The sequence below is a fragment of the Elephantulus edwardii genome, unplaced genomic scaffold, assembly GCF_000299155.1.
Source record: "Elephantulus edwardii isolate Elephantulus edwardi_28Jun2011 unplaced genomic scaffold, EleEdw1.0 scaffold00280, whole genome shotgun sequence".
Classification (NCBI taxonomy): Eukaryota; Metazoa; Chordata; class Mammalia; order Macroscelidea; family Macroscelididae; genus Elephantulus; species Elephantulus edwardii.
The window spans coordinates 2,219,861-2,235,456 of record NW_006400030.1 but is presented as its reverse complement, the minus strand read 5'-3'; the positions used below and the strand labels follow the sequence as shown (position 1 = coordinate 2,235,456).

The window sequence follows — 15,596 nt, the reverse complement described above, 5'->3', positions numbered from 1 at the left end:
AGAATCTTTGTTTTCTTGATGTTGAGCTTCAATCAATATTGAAGGCTGCAGTCCTTGACCTTCTGCAGCAAGTGTTTCAGGCCCTCCTCAGAATAATTATTACTAGTAGCTTTTAAGGGATAATTCATATGAAAATATCAGAAGTCAGCATTTTATATCCATTATCCCTGTGTTTCCCTCTTTTGTTTCCTTTGCCTCCAATGCCATTCCTTATCAACCATAACCACCTGTAGAAATACTGTCTCTCTTTTTGGGTCCAGCTTAAATTCTGTCTCTTCTAAGAAGACCTCTATGCCCTCCTTGTTAAAATGAATATATTTTTTGCATATCTTAATGAATGAATGTGACTACTTCCTCAGTAGACAAGACCCTCTGGAGCCTGGACAATGTATTAACCATGACTTCAAAGTGGCTTTTGTAAAACTTTGTATTTTATAGAACTAAATAGACAAGGGAGGAGGGAAGGTGGGGGATCAACAACACTGTTGGTGTTGTTAGATGCTGTCCAGTGGACTCTGACTCATACTGACTCTGTATATAACAAACATATCAGAACCTTGCTCAGCCCTGCACCACCCTCACCATCTCCAATGCTTGAACCCTTTGCTGCTGGCACCGTGTCAGTCCATCTTGTTGAAGGTCATCGTCTTCTCTGACCCTCCACCCTCCACGCATGTTGTCCTTCCCAAGGACTGGTCCTTCCCGATAACATACCCAAAGTATGTGAGATAAAGTCTCAAAATCTTTGTTTCTGGGGAGCACTCTGTCTATTCTTTTTCCAAAACAAATTTGTTCAGCATTCAATAGTATATTTATTGTCTTTTGCCAAAATCACAATTCAAAAGCATCAGTTTTTCAGTCCTCCATATTCACTGTCCAACTTTCACATGCACATGAAGCAATTGAAAATACCTTGCCTGGGATCTGGCACACCTTCGTGTTTAAAGTTACATCCTTACTGTCAGTATTTTTAAAGTCCTTGACAGCAGATTTTGTCCAGTCATTTGCTTTCTTGACTGCTGCTAGCATGTATGTTGTCAATCCAAGTGAAATGAAATCAGTGACAACTTCAGTCTTCGTTTTTCATTAGGCTACCTATTAGTCCAGTGGTGAGGATTTTCTTTTCTTTCTTTATGTTGAGATGTAACCCATTTTTAGCCTTTTAATATAATTTATGAGTTATGGAAGAGTTGTAAGAGAAGTAAAAAAACTCCCATATATCTTTTATCTGATTCACTGGTTTGGTGATATTTTGCCACATTTGTTTAATGAATCCTACTCTATAGACACATGCTTTTTTTCCCTTATTCACTTGAATAATTAGTTGCAAATATTATGCCCCTTTTCTCTAAATACTTCAGTATGTATTTCCTAAGAATTAAAAAAAATCTCTTACATAACTGTAGTTTAATTACCAAATCTGGGAAATTTTGTATTGCTGAAATACCATTACCTAATGTGTAGTCCATATAAAAGTTTGCACATTTTCCCAATGATACATATAATAGAGGTTTGTAAGAAAAGTGTTTGAAATATAGATCTCTTTAGGGAGGTGATAGGTTTTATTGGTATGCTTTTACAAAAAGATTAAATTAAATTTATAATATATTATTTTTCTTTTTCGGAGAGATAGGTAAAAATTAATGGCTTTAAGAGGAAAATGTGGTTACTTGTTATAATATTCTTCTGTCCAAATTTTCTTAATTGCTTAATTGAAAAAATTTTAAGAGGATATTGTCAGATACAAACACTTTTCAAAGGAGTATATTGTATAATAAAATTCTTATTAAATAATATGGAATTTTACAGCCTGAATTTTTTTCACAGCTTTGAAATGTTAAAAACATGGAAAGTTTGGGAAAGTTTGTAGAAGTACATAGATACACATGCCATCTAGATTTTACCATTTTACTCTGTGTGCTTCATGTGGTGTTGGAAAAGGGTACTGAATATCTCATGGCTTGCCGAAAGAACAAACAGATATGTCTTAGAGAAAGTGTAGCCAGAGTACTCCTTAGAGGCAAAAATGACAAAGTTTTGCCTCACATACTTTTTAGGCATGTTGTTAGGAGAGGCTATTCCTTGGAGAGAGAAATCAGGCCTGGAGGCGGGAGGGATAGTGAGAGGAAGACCTTCAACCGGATGGATTGACACAGTGATGACAGCAATGGGCTCAGGTATGTCAGAAACGATGAGGATGGCTCAGGAAGGATGGTGTTCAGATCTGCTGTTCATAGGCATGCTATGAGTTGTACTTGGCAGCACCTAACAGCAATGATCTGCCTCATCACATATCCATCCACCTATCAAACACTATCCGTTCCTAAATCTTAGCTATTTTTCTTTTATTTCAAATTAACTGTCAGACATCACTATACTTCACTTCTAAATACTTTTCAGCAAGTACGCCTTTTGAATTCTCTAAGTGGGAAAAGGGAATTTTATGGCCTCAAAAACTTATCATTTTCCTCACTTCTTTAAATCTGTATTATTTCCTTTAACTGAATATGCAGTATGTATATGAACTGGCAAAGGAAGATGGTGAAGGGAGTTATGAAGTATAGTAAAAATAGATGTAAATCAGAGCTATCTCCAGGAATTAATATTCATAATTTATGCAATAACTGTGGATTTCCAATTAGCAAAAACACCAAAGATGTTTGAAAATAAAAAGTGTTAGCTGTCTTTAACTCAGTTTGTCTTGTTGCTTCTTCCTAGCCTATGACAGAAGAGCTATTCAAACAACAAAAGCTAAGTTCAGCTGAGACTACCGTAATTCAGCAGCACGTATCTGATTCTCACTTAGCAGAACTCCAGGAAAAAATCCAGCAAACAGAGACCACCAACAAGGTATGATCAATAACCTGCCTTTGAAGAGCACAGGGTTTTCCTGAGAAAATGTCTCAGAGGGACCTGTTACCCTCAGAGTAAGACATGAGAAATTAATATTGTGCACTCCTGATGCTATGGGGAATTTTTTATAATTTTCCCCTATTGCTCATAAGGATTTTAGTTTGTTTTGCACACATCATAGTGCCTGGTGACTTTTGAATCTGTTATTGAAGATTGAATGCAGTGTTTTCACTATGTAAGACATGGGGACAGGACATTTGTGCTTTTAATTTTAGCATAGCTTCTTATCACTCTTTAGCCCATGGATTTTAACATGTACTTAACTTGAGCTTTTGGCCTGGTAGTGCCCTGTACCATGCTCACTCAAAATTCAGCTCTGCTATCTGGTTAGAATCCACTCATCACTGACCCTCCAGCAGGTTTTGAGTGGCTGTAAATTTCATGAGAGAAGATTGCCTATCTTTCTCCCAAAGTCACTGGTGGATTAGAACTGCCAGAGAAATGACCACCTTTGAGTTAACAGTGCAATTCCCTATGGACTAGACCACCAGAAGGGCATTGAGCTACAGTAGCTGACCCTTGTCCTTGGACTTTGTGTAAGGGACGCACAAGGCTCCTGTGGATAAGTGCCCCAACAGAGCTGCCTTCATAAAGAAAGCACAGTGCATGGGAGTTGAGACATTTGACTATTGAAGGAAGTATTTTATATCTGCCAATTCTTCCTGCTGCTTGAATCTAATAGTTATTACAATGGAGAGACAGAATGGTAAAATTCCCCAAGAATTTTCTCAAACCCTAGATTTAAGGGAATGTTTTTTTGGTTACATTTAAAGTTGAGAAAAAAAATTGCTTAATAAGCTATTTTTCTTTGCTAAATGCAGATTCTTCAAGAGAAACTAAATGAAATGAGCTTTGAACTAAAGTCGGCTCGGGAATCCTCTCAAAAGCAAGATGGTACAATTCAAAGCCTCAAGGAAACTCTGAAAAGCAGGGAAAATGAGGTAAAATATTTTAGCCGTGAAGGATCTTTGAGGAAGCTCTTTGTTTTATCAGAGTGGACTAGTTTTCTATACATTGTAGAAACAGGCTTTGTCATACTAACTGATCTCCAGGCCGAGAAGTGGAAAATTGTTACTTACCTTGAATTAGTATATTTGAATAGTTCTGTTACTAAAATCAGAATTCATGCTGTATTCTGAGATAATAGAGTTTATATTTGACTGACTAATATGTTTGGAACTCCCCTATTCATTTTCAGACTGAGGAGTTGTATCAGGTGATTGAAGGTCAAAATGACACAATGGCGAAGCTTCGAGAAATGCTCCACCAGAGCCAGCTTGGACAACTTCATGTACGTGAGGGTCACACAGGCCAGGACGAGTGCCCCTTCCAGACACAGTCTGAATTTTGTTGGTCTTCTCTACGGCTCTGTGTTTTGCCTGCTTGTGACTATGATTTCTACTCTCCTTCCAGAGCTCAGAGGGCGCTTCCCCAGCTCAGCAGCAAGTGGCTCTGCTCGATCTTCAGAGCGCTTTATTCTGCAGCCAGCTTGAAATACAGAAGCTCCAGAGGTTGGTACGCCAGAAAGAACGCCAGCTGGCCGATGCCAAACGATGTGTGCAGTTTGTGGAAGCTGCAGCCCATGAGCGAGAACAGCAGAAAGAGGCCTCGTGGAAGCATAACCAGGTAAATCATTAAACTTTATATGGTCCTGAGCCCTGCCTTTGTCCTGTTAGTAACTGAATAGCAAGATAGTTTCAGTTCCAACTTTGAGTCACTTGCTTAATCTAAATAAATAACTTCTTTTGAAAACATTGTTGCTGTGCTTATATGTTACTATTGGACTGTATTCTGGAAATACCCAAGGGTAGCTCACAGAAGCTCTTAAACTACTCATAGTTTAGTATGGGAGTCATTCACATAAATAGGACATCAGTGTGGTAAATATTATAGAGAGTAAGTGGTGCTATTGGAATATATAGGAAGGTCTGGAGAGGGGAGTCAGGAAGCTGTCTGGAAGAGGAAATGTCTGAAGCTATTTTTTTTTTAATTAGGCAAGTAAAAGTCTGTGTCAGATAGAAAAGTAGGCAGAGAACAATCAAGAATAAAGCAATGGCTTCATGATTAACCATTTTTTTTAAAAAGATAATGTGTAGCTCCCTTTCTTAGGCTGACATTTAGGATTTAAATAAATGACTTTTAAAGGATCTCCTGGGTTAGCTGTTTTGGAAACTAAATACTGTTCCTGAATTTACTTTATAAATATTAAGATTTCAGATGTTTAGGGCAGGAAGGCTTAAAGGTAGACAGAAGCAGAAAAAAATGAATGAAAATAATCCTTAACTTTTACTATTTACTTAAAAGAACTTCTTCCCAAGTTTTATTTAGTGGGTGTGACAGCCACAGTATATTTTGGAGATTACTTAAAGTACAGATAGTTACACCATCTCCATCTACAGGGCTTTTGTTGATCTTACTACTAAAAAAACCCCTACATATGGAAAATTAAGAAATATTATAGTCTTCATGAATTCTTTAGACAATTTAGAAATGAAGATCATAGGATATCTGATCCTTGGGCTTATTTTTAGAGTAAGAGATCAAAGTTTACAGTGAGATAGAGTATTCCCTTAACAGCTGTATAGATGTATCATTCTTAAGCCAAAAATAAATATTGAACTATAATATAAAGTTTTCTTCCTGCTCCATCCCCTCATATCATTGCTTTCCAAATCCTATTCAATTAATTTACAATATTTCCACAGCAGTTTTAAGAACAGTACTGTCCTCTATTTTACACTTAGTTTTGTATGCTTTCAAAGATTTAATGCCTCAGTGCCTCAGTGTCTAATGACCTTGCAAATATTTTAGATTGCTTTAAAAAAGGAGGACTATGTTTTATCAGGAATTAAGGAAAGCATTACAGCAACTGCAGGGAGAATTGCAGAACAAAAACCAACAGCTTCATACCCTGGAGGCTGAGAAATACAATGAGATTCGAACCCAAGAGCAGAACATTCAGCACCTAAGCCATAATCTGAGTCACAAAGAACGGCTACTACAGGTAAGGTTACATAACAGCTGCAACTAAATGGGGTTTGTAGAGTTCTAAAGTTTTGTACATTCTGCAAGTATTAGTTTGCATGTGTTGGAAACCAGCCATGTGTAGAAAATGCACCAGTGGATATCAAGAAGATTAAAAATAAATATAAAATACAACTCCTGAAACAAGATGCTTACTGACACATGTAGGAAATAGTACACACACACCTGAAAGACATAGTAAATCTTTATTAAGTGCCCCTGTGAGTCATATGCTGTGCTAGATGCTGGGAAAATAGAGATGTGTGTATATATATAGACTATTTACTTTCAGCATTTGATGTTCCCTGAAAGATTGGTAGTTCAGATCCCTCAGAGTCTCCTCCGGAGAAAAGATCTGACAAACTAGTCCTATAATGTTTCTAGCTTAGGGAAACCAGATGGGTCTAGTCTACTCTGTCACGTGAGGTCAATGAGTTGGAAATGACAGAACATAGCAACAATTAAAATTAGCTCCTACTCGGAGTTCCAGTCGCATTGACTCCCTTTCATTTTGTATAGCATATAATTTTTTTTAAGACCATCTTTATTTTTTTAAAAAAACTTTTACAATTTTATAATTTTGTGTGTACCATCAAATCATATCTGACTGGTACAGGAGGAGATTGTCCCTTCTTTAGCCGAGTATCTGGTGGATTTGAACCACCCACCTCTGGGATTGCAGTGCAGCTTCTTGCCACTAGGCCACAAGAGCGCACCATTTTTAAATTTTTTTTTTAAAGGTGCTCAGGCCGTTTGCTCATAGGGTCGCTATGAGTTGACTACGACTTGACGGCATCAAACAGCAGCAACATGCATATATTATATGTGCTCTGATAGAAATAACCCATACCTCCTTTTCATTCTGGAAAATTTAGATTCTTTCCCAAGTCTTTCAGGTTCAGTTAAATGTTACTTCCTTTGTGAAGTATTTAGTGACACCTCCTGGTAGACAATGCATTTTGTGTTCCTTTAGTCATTTATTGTTGATTTTGATTCATGGCAACCCCACCTCTACACAGTAGAAAGGCTCCATAGAATGTTTGATGCTGTGACCTTTCAGAAACAGATTGCTAGGCCAGCCTGTCATCTGAGGCAGCTGGTGAGAGAGTGCACAATGCCAGCCCTTTGGGTGGTTGTTACATGTTTAACCATTTGTGCCACCTGGAAACTCTGTTCTCCTAATAGCCAGCTTCCTGTACAAACACCCGCACATGCACATACATGTATCTGTTCACATGTGTGCACATATGTGTGTATGTGTATATGTATATGTACATAATAACAGTTGAGAATTAATGTCTTATCTGTTTTCCCCGAAAGTGACCACATTGGGTTTTTGTTCTTAATAACTAGTAAATTACTTGGCAACATGTAAGAACTCAATTGTTATAGGGTAAGTAAATGAATAAAGGGACATAATTTTTGCTCTTATTAGGAATTGCAGGAGCTCCTGCAGTATCGTGATAACTCAGACAAAAACCTTGATGCAAATGAAATGTTGCTTGAGAAACTTCGGCAGCGGATCCAAGATCGTGATGCTGCCCTGGAGGTGAGTATCTTCACTTTGCTCACTATACTCTGTACCACACAGGTACTATAGCAATTTGTATCTACTTAACACACTGCTTTTGAGAATTGGTTTTCCTATTCCCTTATAGAATCTTATTAAATAAGGGTAGACTGGATAGTATGTATTATGGAACTTTAGGTGCTTTGTTTGTTGTTTTTTTTTTTACAGCGGGCTATTGATGAAAAGTTCTCCGCTCTAGAAGGAAAAGAAAAAGAACTCCGCCATCTTCATCTTGCCATCAGAGAACGAGACCATGACGTAGAAAGACTGCGTGATGTCCTCTCCTCTAACGAAGTAACCATGCAAGTACGAGCAAAGCCTGCCATTGACTTTGCCTTCTTCTCCAACACTTGTCATCATTTCTGACATTCAGAGTATTAGCTTTATAAGGACTAAAACAAACAGCACTTAGGTAAAAAGAACTATTAAAACAAAGCCAAGCCTGCTGATATCAAGTCACTACCAACTAATATAGCAACACTACTGGACAGAGTAGGGTGCTTTGGTGGCTTAGTGGTTAAGAGTTGCACTGCCACCCAAAAGGCACAGGATTCAAATCCACCAGCTGCTCCATGGGAGAAAGATGGGAAGGCTCTTCCCATGAGATTTACTGCCTTTACTGCCTCTGAAAACCTTCTGCAGGGTCAGCTGTGAGTCGATTCTTCCTCAATGCTACACAACAACAGTGACACAGGACAAAGTAAAATTGCTCTAGGTGGTTTCCAAGGCTGAAATCTTTATGGAAATGGACTGCTGCATTTTTCTTCTGTGGCGCTCCTAATGTTTTCAAACTACTGACCTTTCTGTTAGCAGCTAGTGCTTTAATAATCACACCACCAGGACTCAGTATAAACATGAGACAGTGTAAATGTTAAAATGAAAAGAACACAAAAATAAATGAAACCCACAGGTGTTAATTTAGGGAAGTGGGATATTTTTGCACTTCTGCTATCTTTTATATGATGAATTTTATGTATTTGAGGAAAAGTAATGAATATTGATTTCTTTTTTACATATTCCTGAGGTTAAGCACTTAGCTGCTGACTGGAAAGTTGGAGATTCAAAGCCACAAGCCCTACCACTAACGAAGGATGCAATAGATTGTTGTTGTGTGCCATCAAGTTAGAACCAACTCAGAGCTGACTGACCAGCACATTTTCAGAGGAGAAGAAGTCATCTATCTTTCTCCCAAGTAGTAGCTAGTGGATTTGAACTGCTTCCCTTTGGATTAGCAGTGTAACTCTTTACCCACTAGGCCACCAGAGCTCTCTCTATAAATATTACCACCCTGGATGCCCTAGGGAGCAGTTCTGCTTTGTCCTGTATGGTAATTATGTGTCAGAATTGACTGAGACTGACAATGGGTTTGATTTCTTTTTAATCTTAGTCAATATCTATGCACTTTTTTATGTAAGCACTGTCAGAGTGCAACTATTGCATTTTGTCTTTCTAATTAATATTACAAACATATTTATGCGTCACTCAAATCAGCATGCTTGTTAATTCTATTAACTTTTACAGTGGGCTTTTTGCTGCATACTTAGTTTCATGTTTGCATGTCTCGACCTCTGCCACTTCTTTTTTTTTTCTTTTTTTACAAAGATTATTAATTTTAATGAAAACGTATAGAGACTTTGGATTTCCATTAATTCATTGTTGCTCTTTTCTCCCTGCTCAACTTCCCCCTAGTTCCCTCTTTCAAAAGTAAAAGAAAAATTCTTTCATTGTTATACAATCCCTCCCCCCAAGTCCACTCCACAATGCAGCTTCTTAAAGGAGTTCCTTCCCTATTCTATAGCATAGTCTAATTCTATATAACAGTTTTATCGTGTTCACTATATCTCCCTACAAATTCGATGAGACTTTTTAAAAACAAAAAATAGATTATTATGGCATTGTTTAGGTTAGGTTCTGATTTTTTTTTCCCTTTTGCAGTATGTTCAACTTGCCTTTAGCAGATAATTTAAATATAAGTTTGATTTCTTGACTTTAAACTCACTGTTGTTCTCTTTGTGACTCTAGAGTATGGAGAGTCTCCTGAGGGCCAAAGGCCTGGAAGTGGAACAATTATCTGCCACCTGTCAAAACCTGCAGTGGCTCAAAGAGGAGATGGAAACCAAATTTAGCCATTGGCAGAAGGAACAGGAAAGTATTGTCCAGCAGTTGCAGACGTCTTTGCATGACAGGAACAAGGAAGTGGAGGTAAGACTTTAAGTCATTGAAACACAGTTGATTTCGTGATTTCAGGCTTAGCTTAGATGTTTCAAGTCTGGAAAGCCAGTGATCAAGGCCTCCAATCTTCTATTCTGTGCTTGGGAAAGTCATTGACTTTCACTGAGACTTTTTTCCAAGCCTATTAACTTCAGGTGGTAATTATCATTCTCAAAGAAGTTATGTGAAAATTAATGAGATATACAAAGCACTTTTAGAATTGTAAACTACTTAATCTCTGTTGAATGCTTATGATGTGCCAAGCACTGTTTTAAGATCTTAATGGTTATTAACTTATTGACTGCAATTCTTCAAGGTTCATACTATTATCCTTGTTTTGCAAACAAGGAAACACATGTCTGAGGTTAAGTACACTGCCCAAAGTAACATAGTTAAAAAGTGGCAGAGCCAGTATTCATCTTGTGGTTCTCCAGTTTTAACTACCGTACTACCTCTCCATAAAGAAATAAGAGTTGAATCACCAAGCTAATAAATACAGAGTTAGTTCATTTTTCTCAGTGTTTCATCTTCTTCTCACTCTACTTAGTTAACACTGGGGAGAAAAAGAAATGAAATAAATGTACTGAGTGCCCATTTATCTTTACTTAATATTAATTGTTGGGGCTCTGGTGGCCTGGTCCATAGGGAGTTGTGTTGTTAAGTGAAAAACACACCTCTTTGATGGTTCAAATCCACCAGCTGCTCTAAGGAGGAAAGGTGAACAATCTCCTCCTGTGCAGTTTAAGGTCTTGGAAACTCGATTCTGACTCTATGGCAATAATGTTGAGTTTTTTAATATTAATTATAATGTGCTCATAGAAAGAATGGAATGTTTCTGAAACAAGCTGTAAGTTTCCAGTGTCAGTATTTATATGTGTATGTTGCTTATGTTCATTCATTGAACATGCATTTATAGCCTTCTGTGGGCCAGATCCTATATTCTCAAGAATTTCATAGCTCAATGAAATCAGTACTGTCTGTCTTCTATGATAGATACATTCTTATCGACTCTGATATGTAGTAGAGGGAATTCCTTCCTCCAGAAACTTATACTGTCCCTTTGGCATTAGGATCTCAGTGCAACACTGCTCTGCAAGCTTGGGCCAGGGCAGAGTGAAATAGCCGAGGAGCTGTGCCAGCGTCTCCATCGAAAGGAAAGGATGCTGCAGGACCTCCTCAGTGACCGAAACAAGCAAGCTGTGGAGCATGAGATGGAGATCCAGGCCCTGCTTCAGTCGATGAGCACCAGGGAGCAGGAGAGCCGCGTAAGGACCACGGCAGAGAGCACAGGAGTCTCACTCACTGTTCTTAAATAGGAACCATTGGAACCTGGTCAAATTGGTGCATTTATATCCTTAGGGTTTTTTCCTTTAGTTTATTAGCAAACGACTACTTATTTCCATAATCAAAGTAAGAAATATGTGTGGAACCTGTTGGCATTTGGAAGATGCCTAAGCAGGACAGGAACTGCTTAACTTCATTATGCACATCTTCTTTCCCTTAACATTTTGATCATTTTGAGAAAAAGGAATATGGTATTCAGGAAGGGTTTTATTTTGAGTTTAAAATGTGAAGACTTGAATACTACTTTGCATTTCCAGCCAAAGTGTGAGAAAATGTACATTTCAAATATATTTTAAATTTTCTAAAACTTCAGTTACTTTAAGAGGAAAAAAATATCTATATATACACACACCCCCATACATTTATACATATACAGATTATTTTTTTACAAAGTCTGTCATGAGACTAAATAATCTCATAATAATGTGGAATATATTCTTCTTAGAATAGGATACAATAGTCTATCTTTTCTAAAACAATTAGTAAATTCTTCCCCAAAACAGTTAGTGCTATGATATAGGTAACATAGTTCTCATTTCATACTCTCAGTAATTTTAGTCATAATTTCTTATCTCTATAATTTCTAATTAAAAACTGACTCCTCAGTAGTAGTAGTAGAGAGGTTTGGTGGTGTGTTCATAGAGAGTTGTGCTCCTAACCCCAAAGCCACACTGTTCTAGTGGTTCAAATCCCCAGCCGCTTGGTGGAGAAAGATGAGCAGTCTCATGCTATGTGATTTACAGCCTTGAAAAACCCACTGGAGGGTCAGCTATGAGTTGGCCTCAACTCAATAACAATGAGTTTGGTTTATTTTTATAGACACGGTAATGATAGTAAATAATGTTCTAGCTCTTTACCCAGCTTGTGTCATCTATCTAGGAAAACTGCAGTTTGAAATGAAATAAGCTGGTAGGATGATTTTAAATAAGTTCAAATTTCCCAGATTAGATGTTCTAATTAAAATATTTATCTGTGTAATTCTTCATTCAATAAATATGTGTTGAATGCCTCCCATGTGCCAGACAATGTTGTGGATACTGGGATTCAATGGGAAACAAAACATCAAAGCACCTGCACTAGGAATTTGCATTCTCATTTGGGAAGAGAGAGTCAACAAACAGACATATCAGATAATGCTTAGTGTTAAGTAGGGGCAAAACCACACACAAGGCTAGGGGAATTAGAGAGAGAGAAGAGCTTACTGTTTTACAAAGGAGGGACAGGGAAGGCCAATCTGATATGGAGATATTTGGCAAACTCCAGCAGAGAAGAGCTGACTGACCATATACTCTGTTAAATCATTTTATCCCAATTCAAACAAGAGTCTTAAAATTTTGGCCTAATAGAGTTCTGGCAGAATCAATTTTAAATTCTCTTATCTGAATAGATGCATTGCGTTCTGTTTTTTCAGTATTCTGTAGGAGAGCTTTTCTTTCCAGTGACTTGACTATGTTTCCCCTATACATTGAAAGCAAGAAAGCAGATTACGATGGATGCCCCCACTGGCTGATTTTTTTTTTTAATGAGCATTTTAAAAAATAATATCAGGTCACAAACTTTCTTTATCCCGGGAAATCTTTCTAATATTAGGTGTGATATCTTTGTATAGGCTGCTGCAGAGAAGATGGTGCAAGCTCTCATGGAAAGAAATTCAGAACTACAGGCCCTGCGGCAGTATGTTGGAGGGAAAGACTTCACCATGTCCCAAGCCCTTACCTCCAACCAACCCGCTGAAGTTACCTCCGCTGGCCTTCATCTTGGAGAACAGCCTGATCCAGTAAGAACTAGACATGGGGAGTAGATGTTTAAGCAGATATATTCCTCCTTCACATTTGACTTTCCGTTTAACTTTACTAACAAACTGTGTGAAAATATTCCAAGTTTTTGCCACTGTGATCATGGTTCCTGGATCTTCTTAAACCTCTTGGTTGTTCCAATTTCCAGGGTTCAATGCAAATACCCTCCCGAGATGAGAGTACATCATTGACAATCAAAGGGGATTCTGGCATACCCAGGTCCACAGTAGGTAAGTATAGTTAGATATATATATAAAAAAAAAAAGAGCACGAGGGCGCAAGGGAGAGAAATAAAGAAAAGAATTGGTCCCAAGAAACGAACAGGCCTTTATTGCATTGTCTGAGAGGGACGCCAAGTGACCCAGCCATGTGGCATGCGGACAGGATCTAAATGGCATGCAGGCAGTTTGGGGGGGTTTTCCTTTTTATAGGGGTCCTGGGGAGGACTAAGATGGTACTTTTGGAATTTGGTGTGTTAATTTTGTTAGATTTTAGCTTTTTGTGTGTGTTTTGTTTTCTCAAGCTCAGACTCTTTATCAGGATCCATTGTCTCATCTGTTCTTTGACGTGACCAGCTCAGGTGTTATTAAGTTCCTTAGGAAGTGATCAAGCTTGGGGGTGGTGGGGCAACTGCCATGCTCTTTCTTCCAGTATCCATTTCATTTCATGAAAGAATAATCCATCATTCATCTTTTCATGGAGCTCCTCTTTTAGTATGGTTAGCCAAAATAGTACTTTTCTTGTTTTTTACCTTGATGGAAAAAAAAATAAATTTTGTGTTTCCCTAAAGAAGCTGAGGGTATGTCTGGCCTAAGCAAACACCCTTATGTTGAATTGAGGTAATTGCTCTAAGTCCACAGTTTGGCCCAGGAAGATTGAATTCTGACTCTCCTTTTCAGATAGATTAGAGGGATTCAGAAATGAGCTTTGAAACCTTGGGATTCAGCAGCATTGGTATTATTCAGGACCATGGAGCACATACTTTCTGCCGAGTATCTTACCAGGCTGAGATTACTTGTCTTAACTTGGTATCACCCTAAATCATGCTCAAGTGTTGGGAGGGGCAGGCAGTGTGAATTATTTGCCAAGCTCAGTACTTTGTGGCTGATCTGTCCTCAGTGCATGACTTCAGGAGCAGATGGTGCCCATTTGTACCATCCTTGGTGATACTAAATCATTTAGCTAAAATTGTATCGACTAGCTCTCTCATTGTAAATATTCATTTTTTCTCCCTTTATAAGTAATAAATGATCTGCTAGCTGATACTTTTAAGATGTTAGTTCTACTTCCCAACAGTTATTTATTCAGTGGTTTCACCATCTTTGATCTAAATTTTGCTCAAAATAAGTTTTATTAGCTTATTATTAATGATTATATCTTTTTAATATGTTCACTATTATTGTTTTTGGTCACATCTCTATAATAATGTAGGCTAATTATGACTGGGGTAATGGGGGTAAATGTGTCAGAGACAATAAGATTGGCACAGAATAGAGTGGGGTTGAGGGCTGTTGTACATAGGGTCACTATGAGTTGCAGGCGACTCAACAGCACATAACAATAACAACAACAGAATAATTAAAATATTTTGCTATGAAAAATAATGATGCAGAGACATGTAAGGAAGTGCTAGTTGCTTAGTGGAGTTAATGCTGTCAACCCAAAACCTCATGTTTAAAAACACCAGCTTCTCCAAAGGAGAAAGGTGGACAAGCTTCGTCCTATGCAACTTATTGCCTCTGAAAATCTGTTAAAGGTTGCAACTTCATGGACCAAAATAACTTAATTCTGCCATAAAGTGTTCCACAGTCATCTTTTACTTTCTCTTCCTTAGCCCTAGAATTAGCCATTCATTCAAGGACCTCCTTGGTTCCTGTTAGTGGGAAGCCACATATATGAAGCTAAGATCTTGGCACAGGATGTGTCGATTGCTATAAGGATGATGTTTACTTCTGGCCACTCTTAAACGAATAGAGCTAAGAATTATTTATATATATGTGTGTGTGTGTGTTGTTATTGTTAACTCACTTGTATGTAGGGAAACAAACTCCCTATAGGGAACTCTGGTGACCTAGTGCTAAGAACCTGCTCTGTGATCCCAAAGGCATACAGTTCAAATCTACCAGCTGTCCCATGGGAGAGGGGCAGGCATTCTCCTCTTGTGTGATTTACTGCCTTTTAAAACCAGCTGGAGAGTCAGCTATAATGAGTCAGTTCTAATACAGTGGTACACAATAACGGTGTATAAATGCATGCAGTATTGTGATTTCACACCAGTTGGTCTTGTTCCAGTTTAATAACACACAGGCTTTCTTCCCCTTATCCTATTTCTGAACCTTCCTTTCTACCAACATTAAGAACCTTGGTTACCTACAACATTGATTCAGTCATTTGCTTTATATTACAATACATAAATAGAAAACTCTGGTGCTGTAGTGATAAGGAATTGTGCTGCCAATGTGAAGGTACGTGGTTTGAATCCATCAGCTGCTCCACAGGAGAAAAATGGGCAGTCTTTCCTCTGAAAATCGCTGGATAGTCAGCTATGGGTCAGTTTCAAATCAGTAGTACACAACAGCAACAATTATATATCAAAATATTTTCAGATGTGCTGTAGATATTCAGCAAAAATAAACCTACTAAGGAAAATTTATCAACCTACTAAGGACAATTTATCAACAACCTGCGTTATGCGGATGACACAACCCTGCTTGCTGAAACTGAAGAGGACCTGAAGC

At 38.0% G+C, this 15,596-nt stretch overlaps 1 protein-coding gene across 1 annotated transcript in view; it reads left to right on the top strand.

Moving 5' to 3' along the window:
- The window catches only part of LOC102857634 (myomegalin-like), a 36,249-nt gene that overhangs the window by 11,096 nt on the left and 9,557 nt on the right, over positions 1–15,596 (top strand). Inside the window, exons 2-12 of the mRNA XM_006900322.1 lie at positions 2,719–2,850; positions 3,735–3,854; positions 4,112–4,204; positions 4,327–4,539; positions 5,759–5,917; positions 7,373–7,486; positions 7,676–7,813; positions 9,530–9,709; positions 10,789–10,983; positions 12,672–12,839; positions 13,007–13,088. Of these exons, the coding sequence (XP_006900384.1) occupies positions 2,719–2,850; positions 3,735–3,854; positions 4,112–4,204; positions 4,327–4,539; positions 5,759–5,917; positions 7,373–7,486; positions 7,676–7,813; positions 9,530–9,709; positions 10,789–10,983; positions 12,672–12,839; positions 13,007–13,088 (1,594 nt within the window). The remainder of the gene's footprint in view (positions 1–2,718; positions 2,851–3,734; positions 3,855–4,111; positions 4,205–4,326; positions 4,540–5,758; positions 5,918–7,372; positions 7,487–7,675; positions 7,814–9,529; positions 9,710–10,788; positions 10,984–12,671; positions 12,840–13,006; positions 13,089–15,596) is intronic.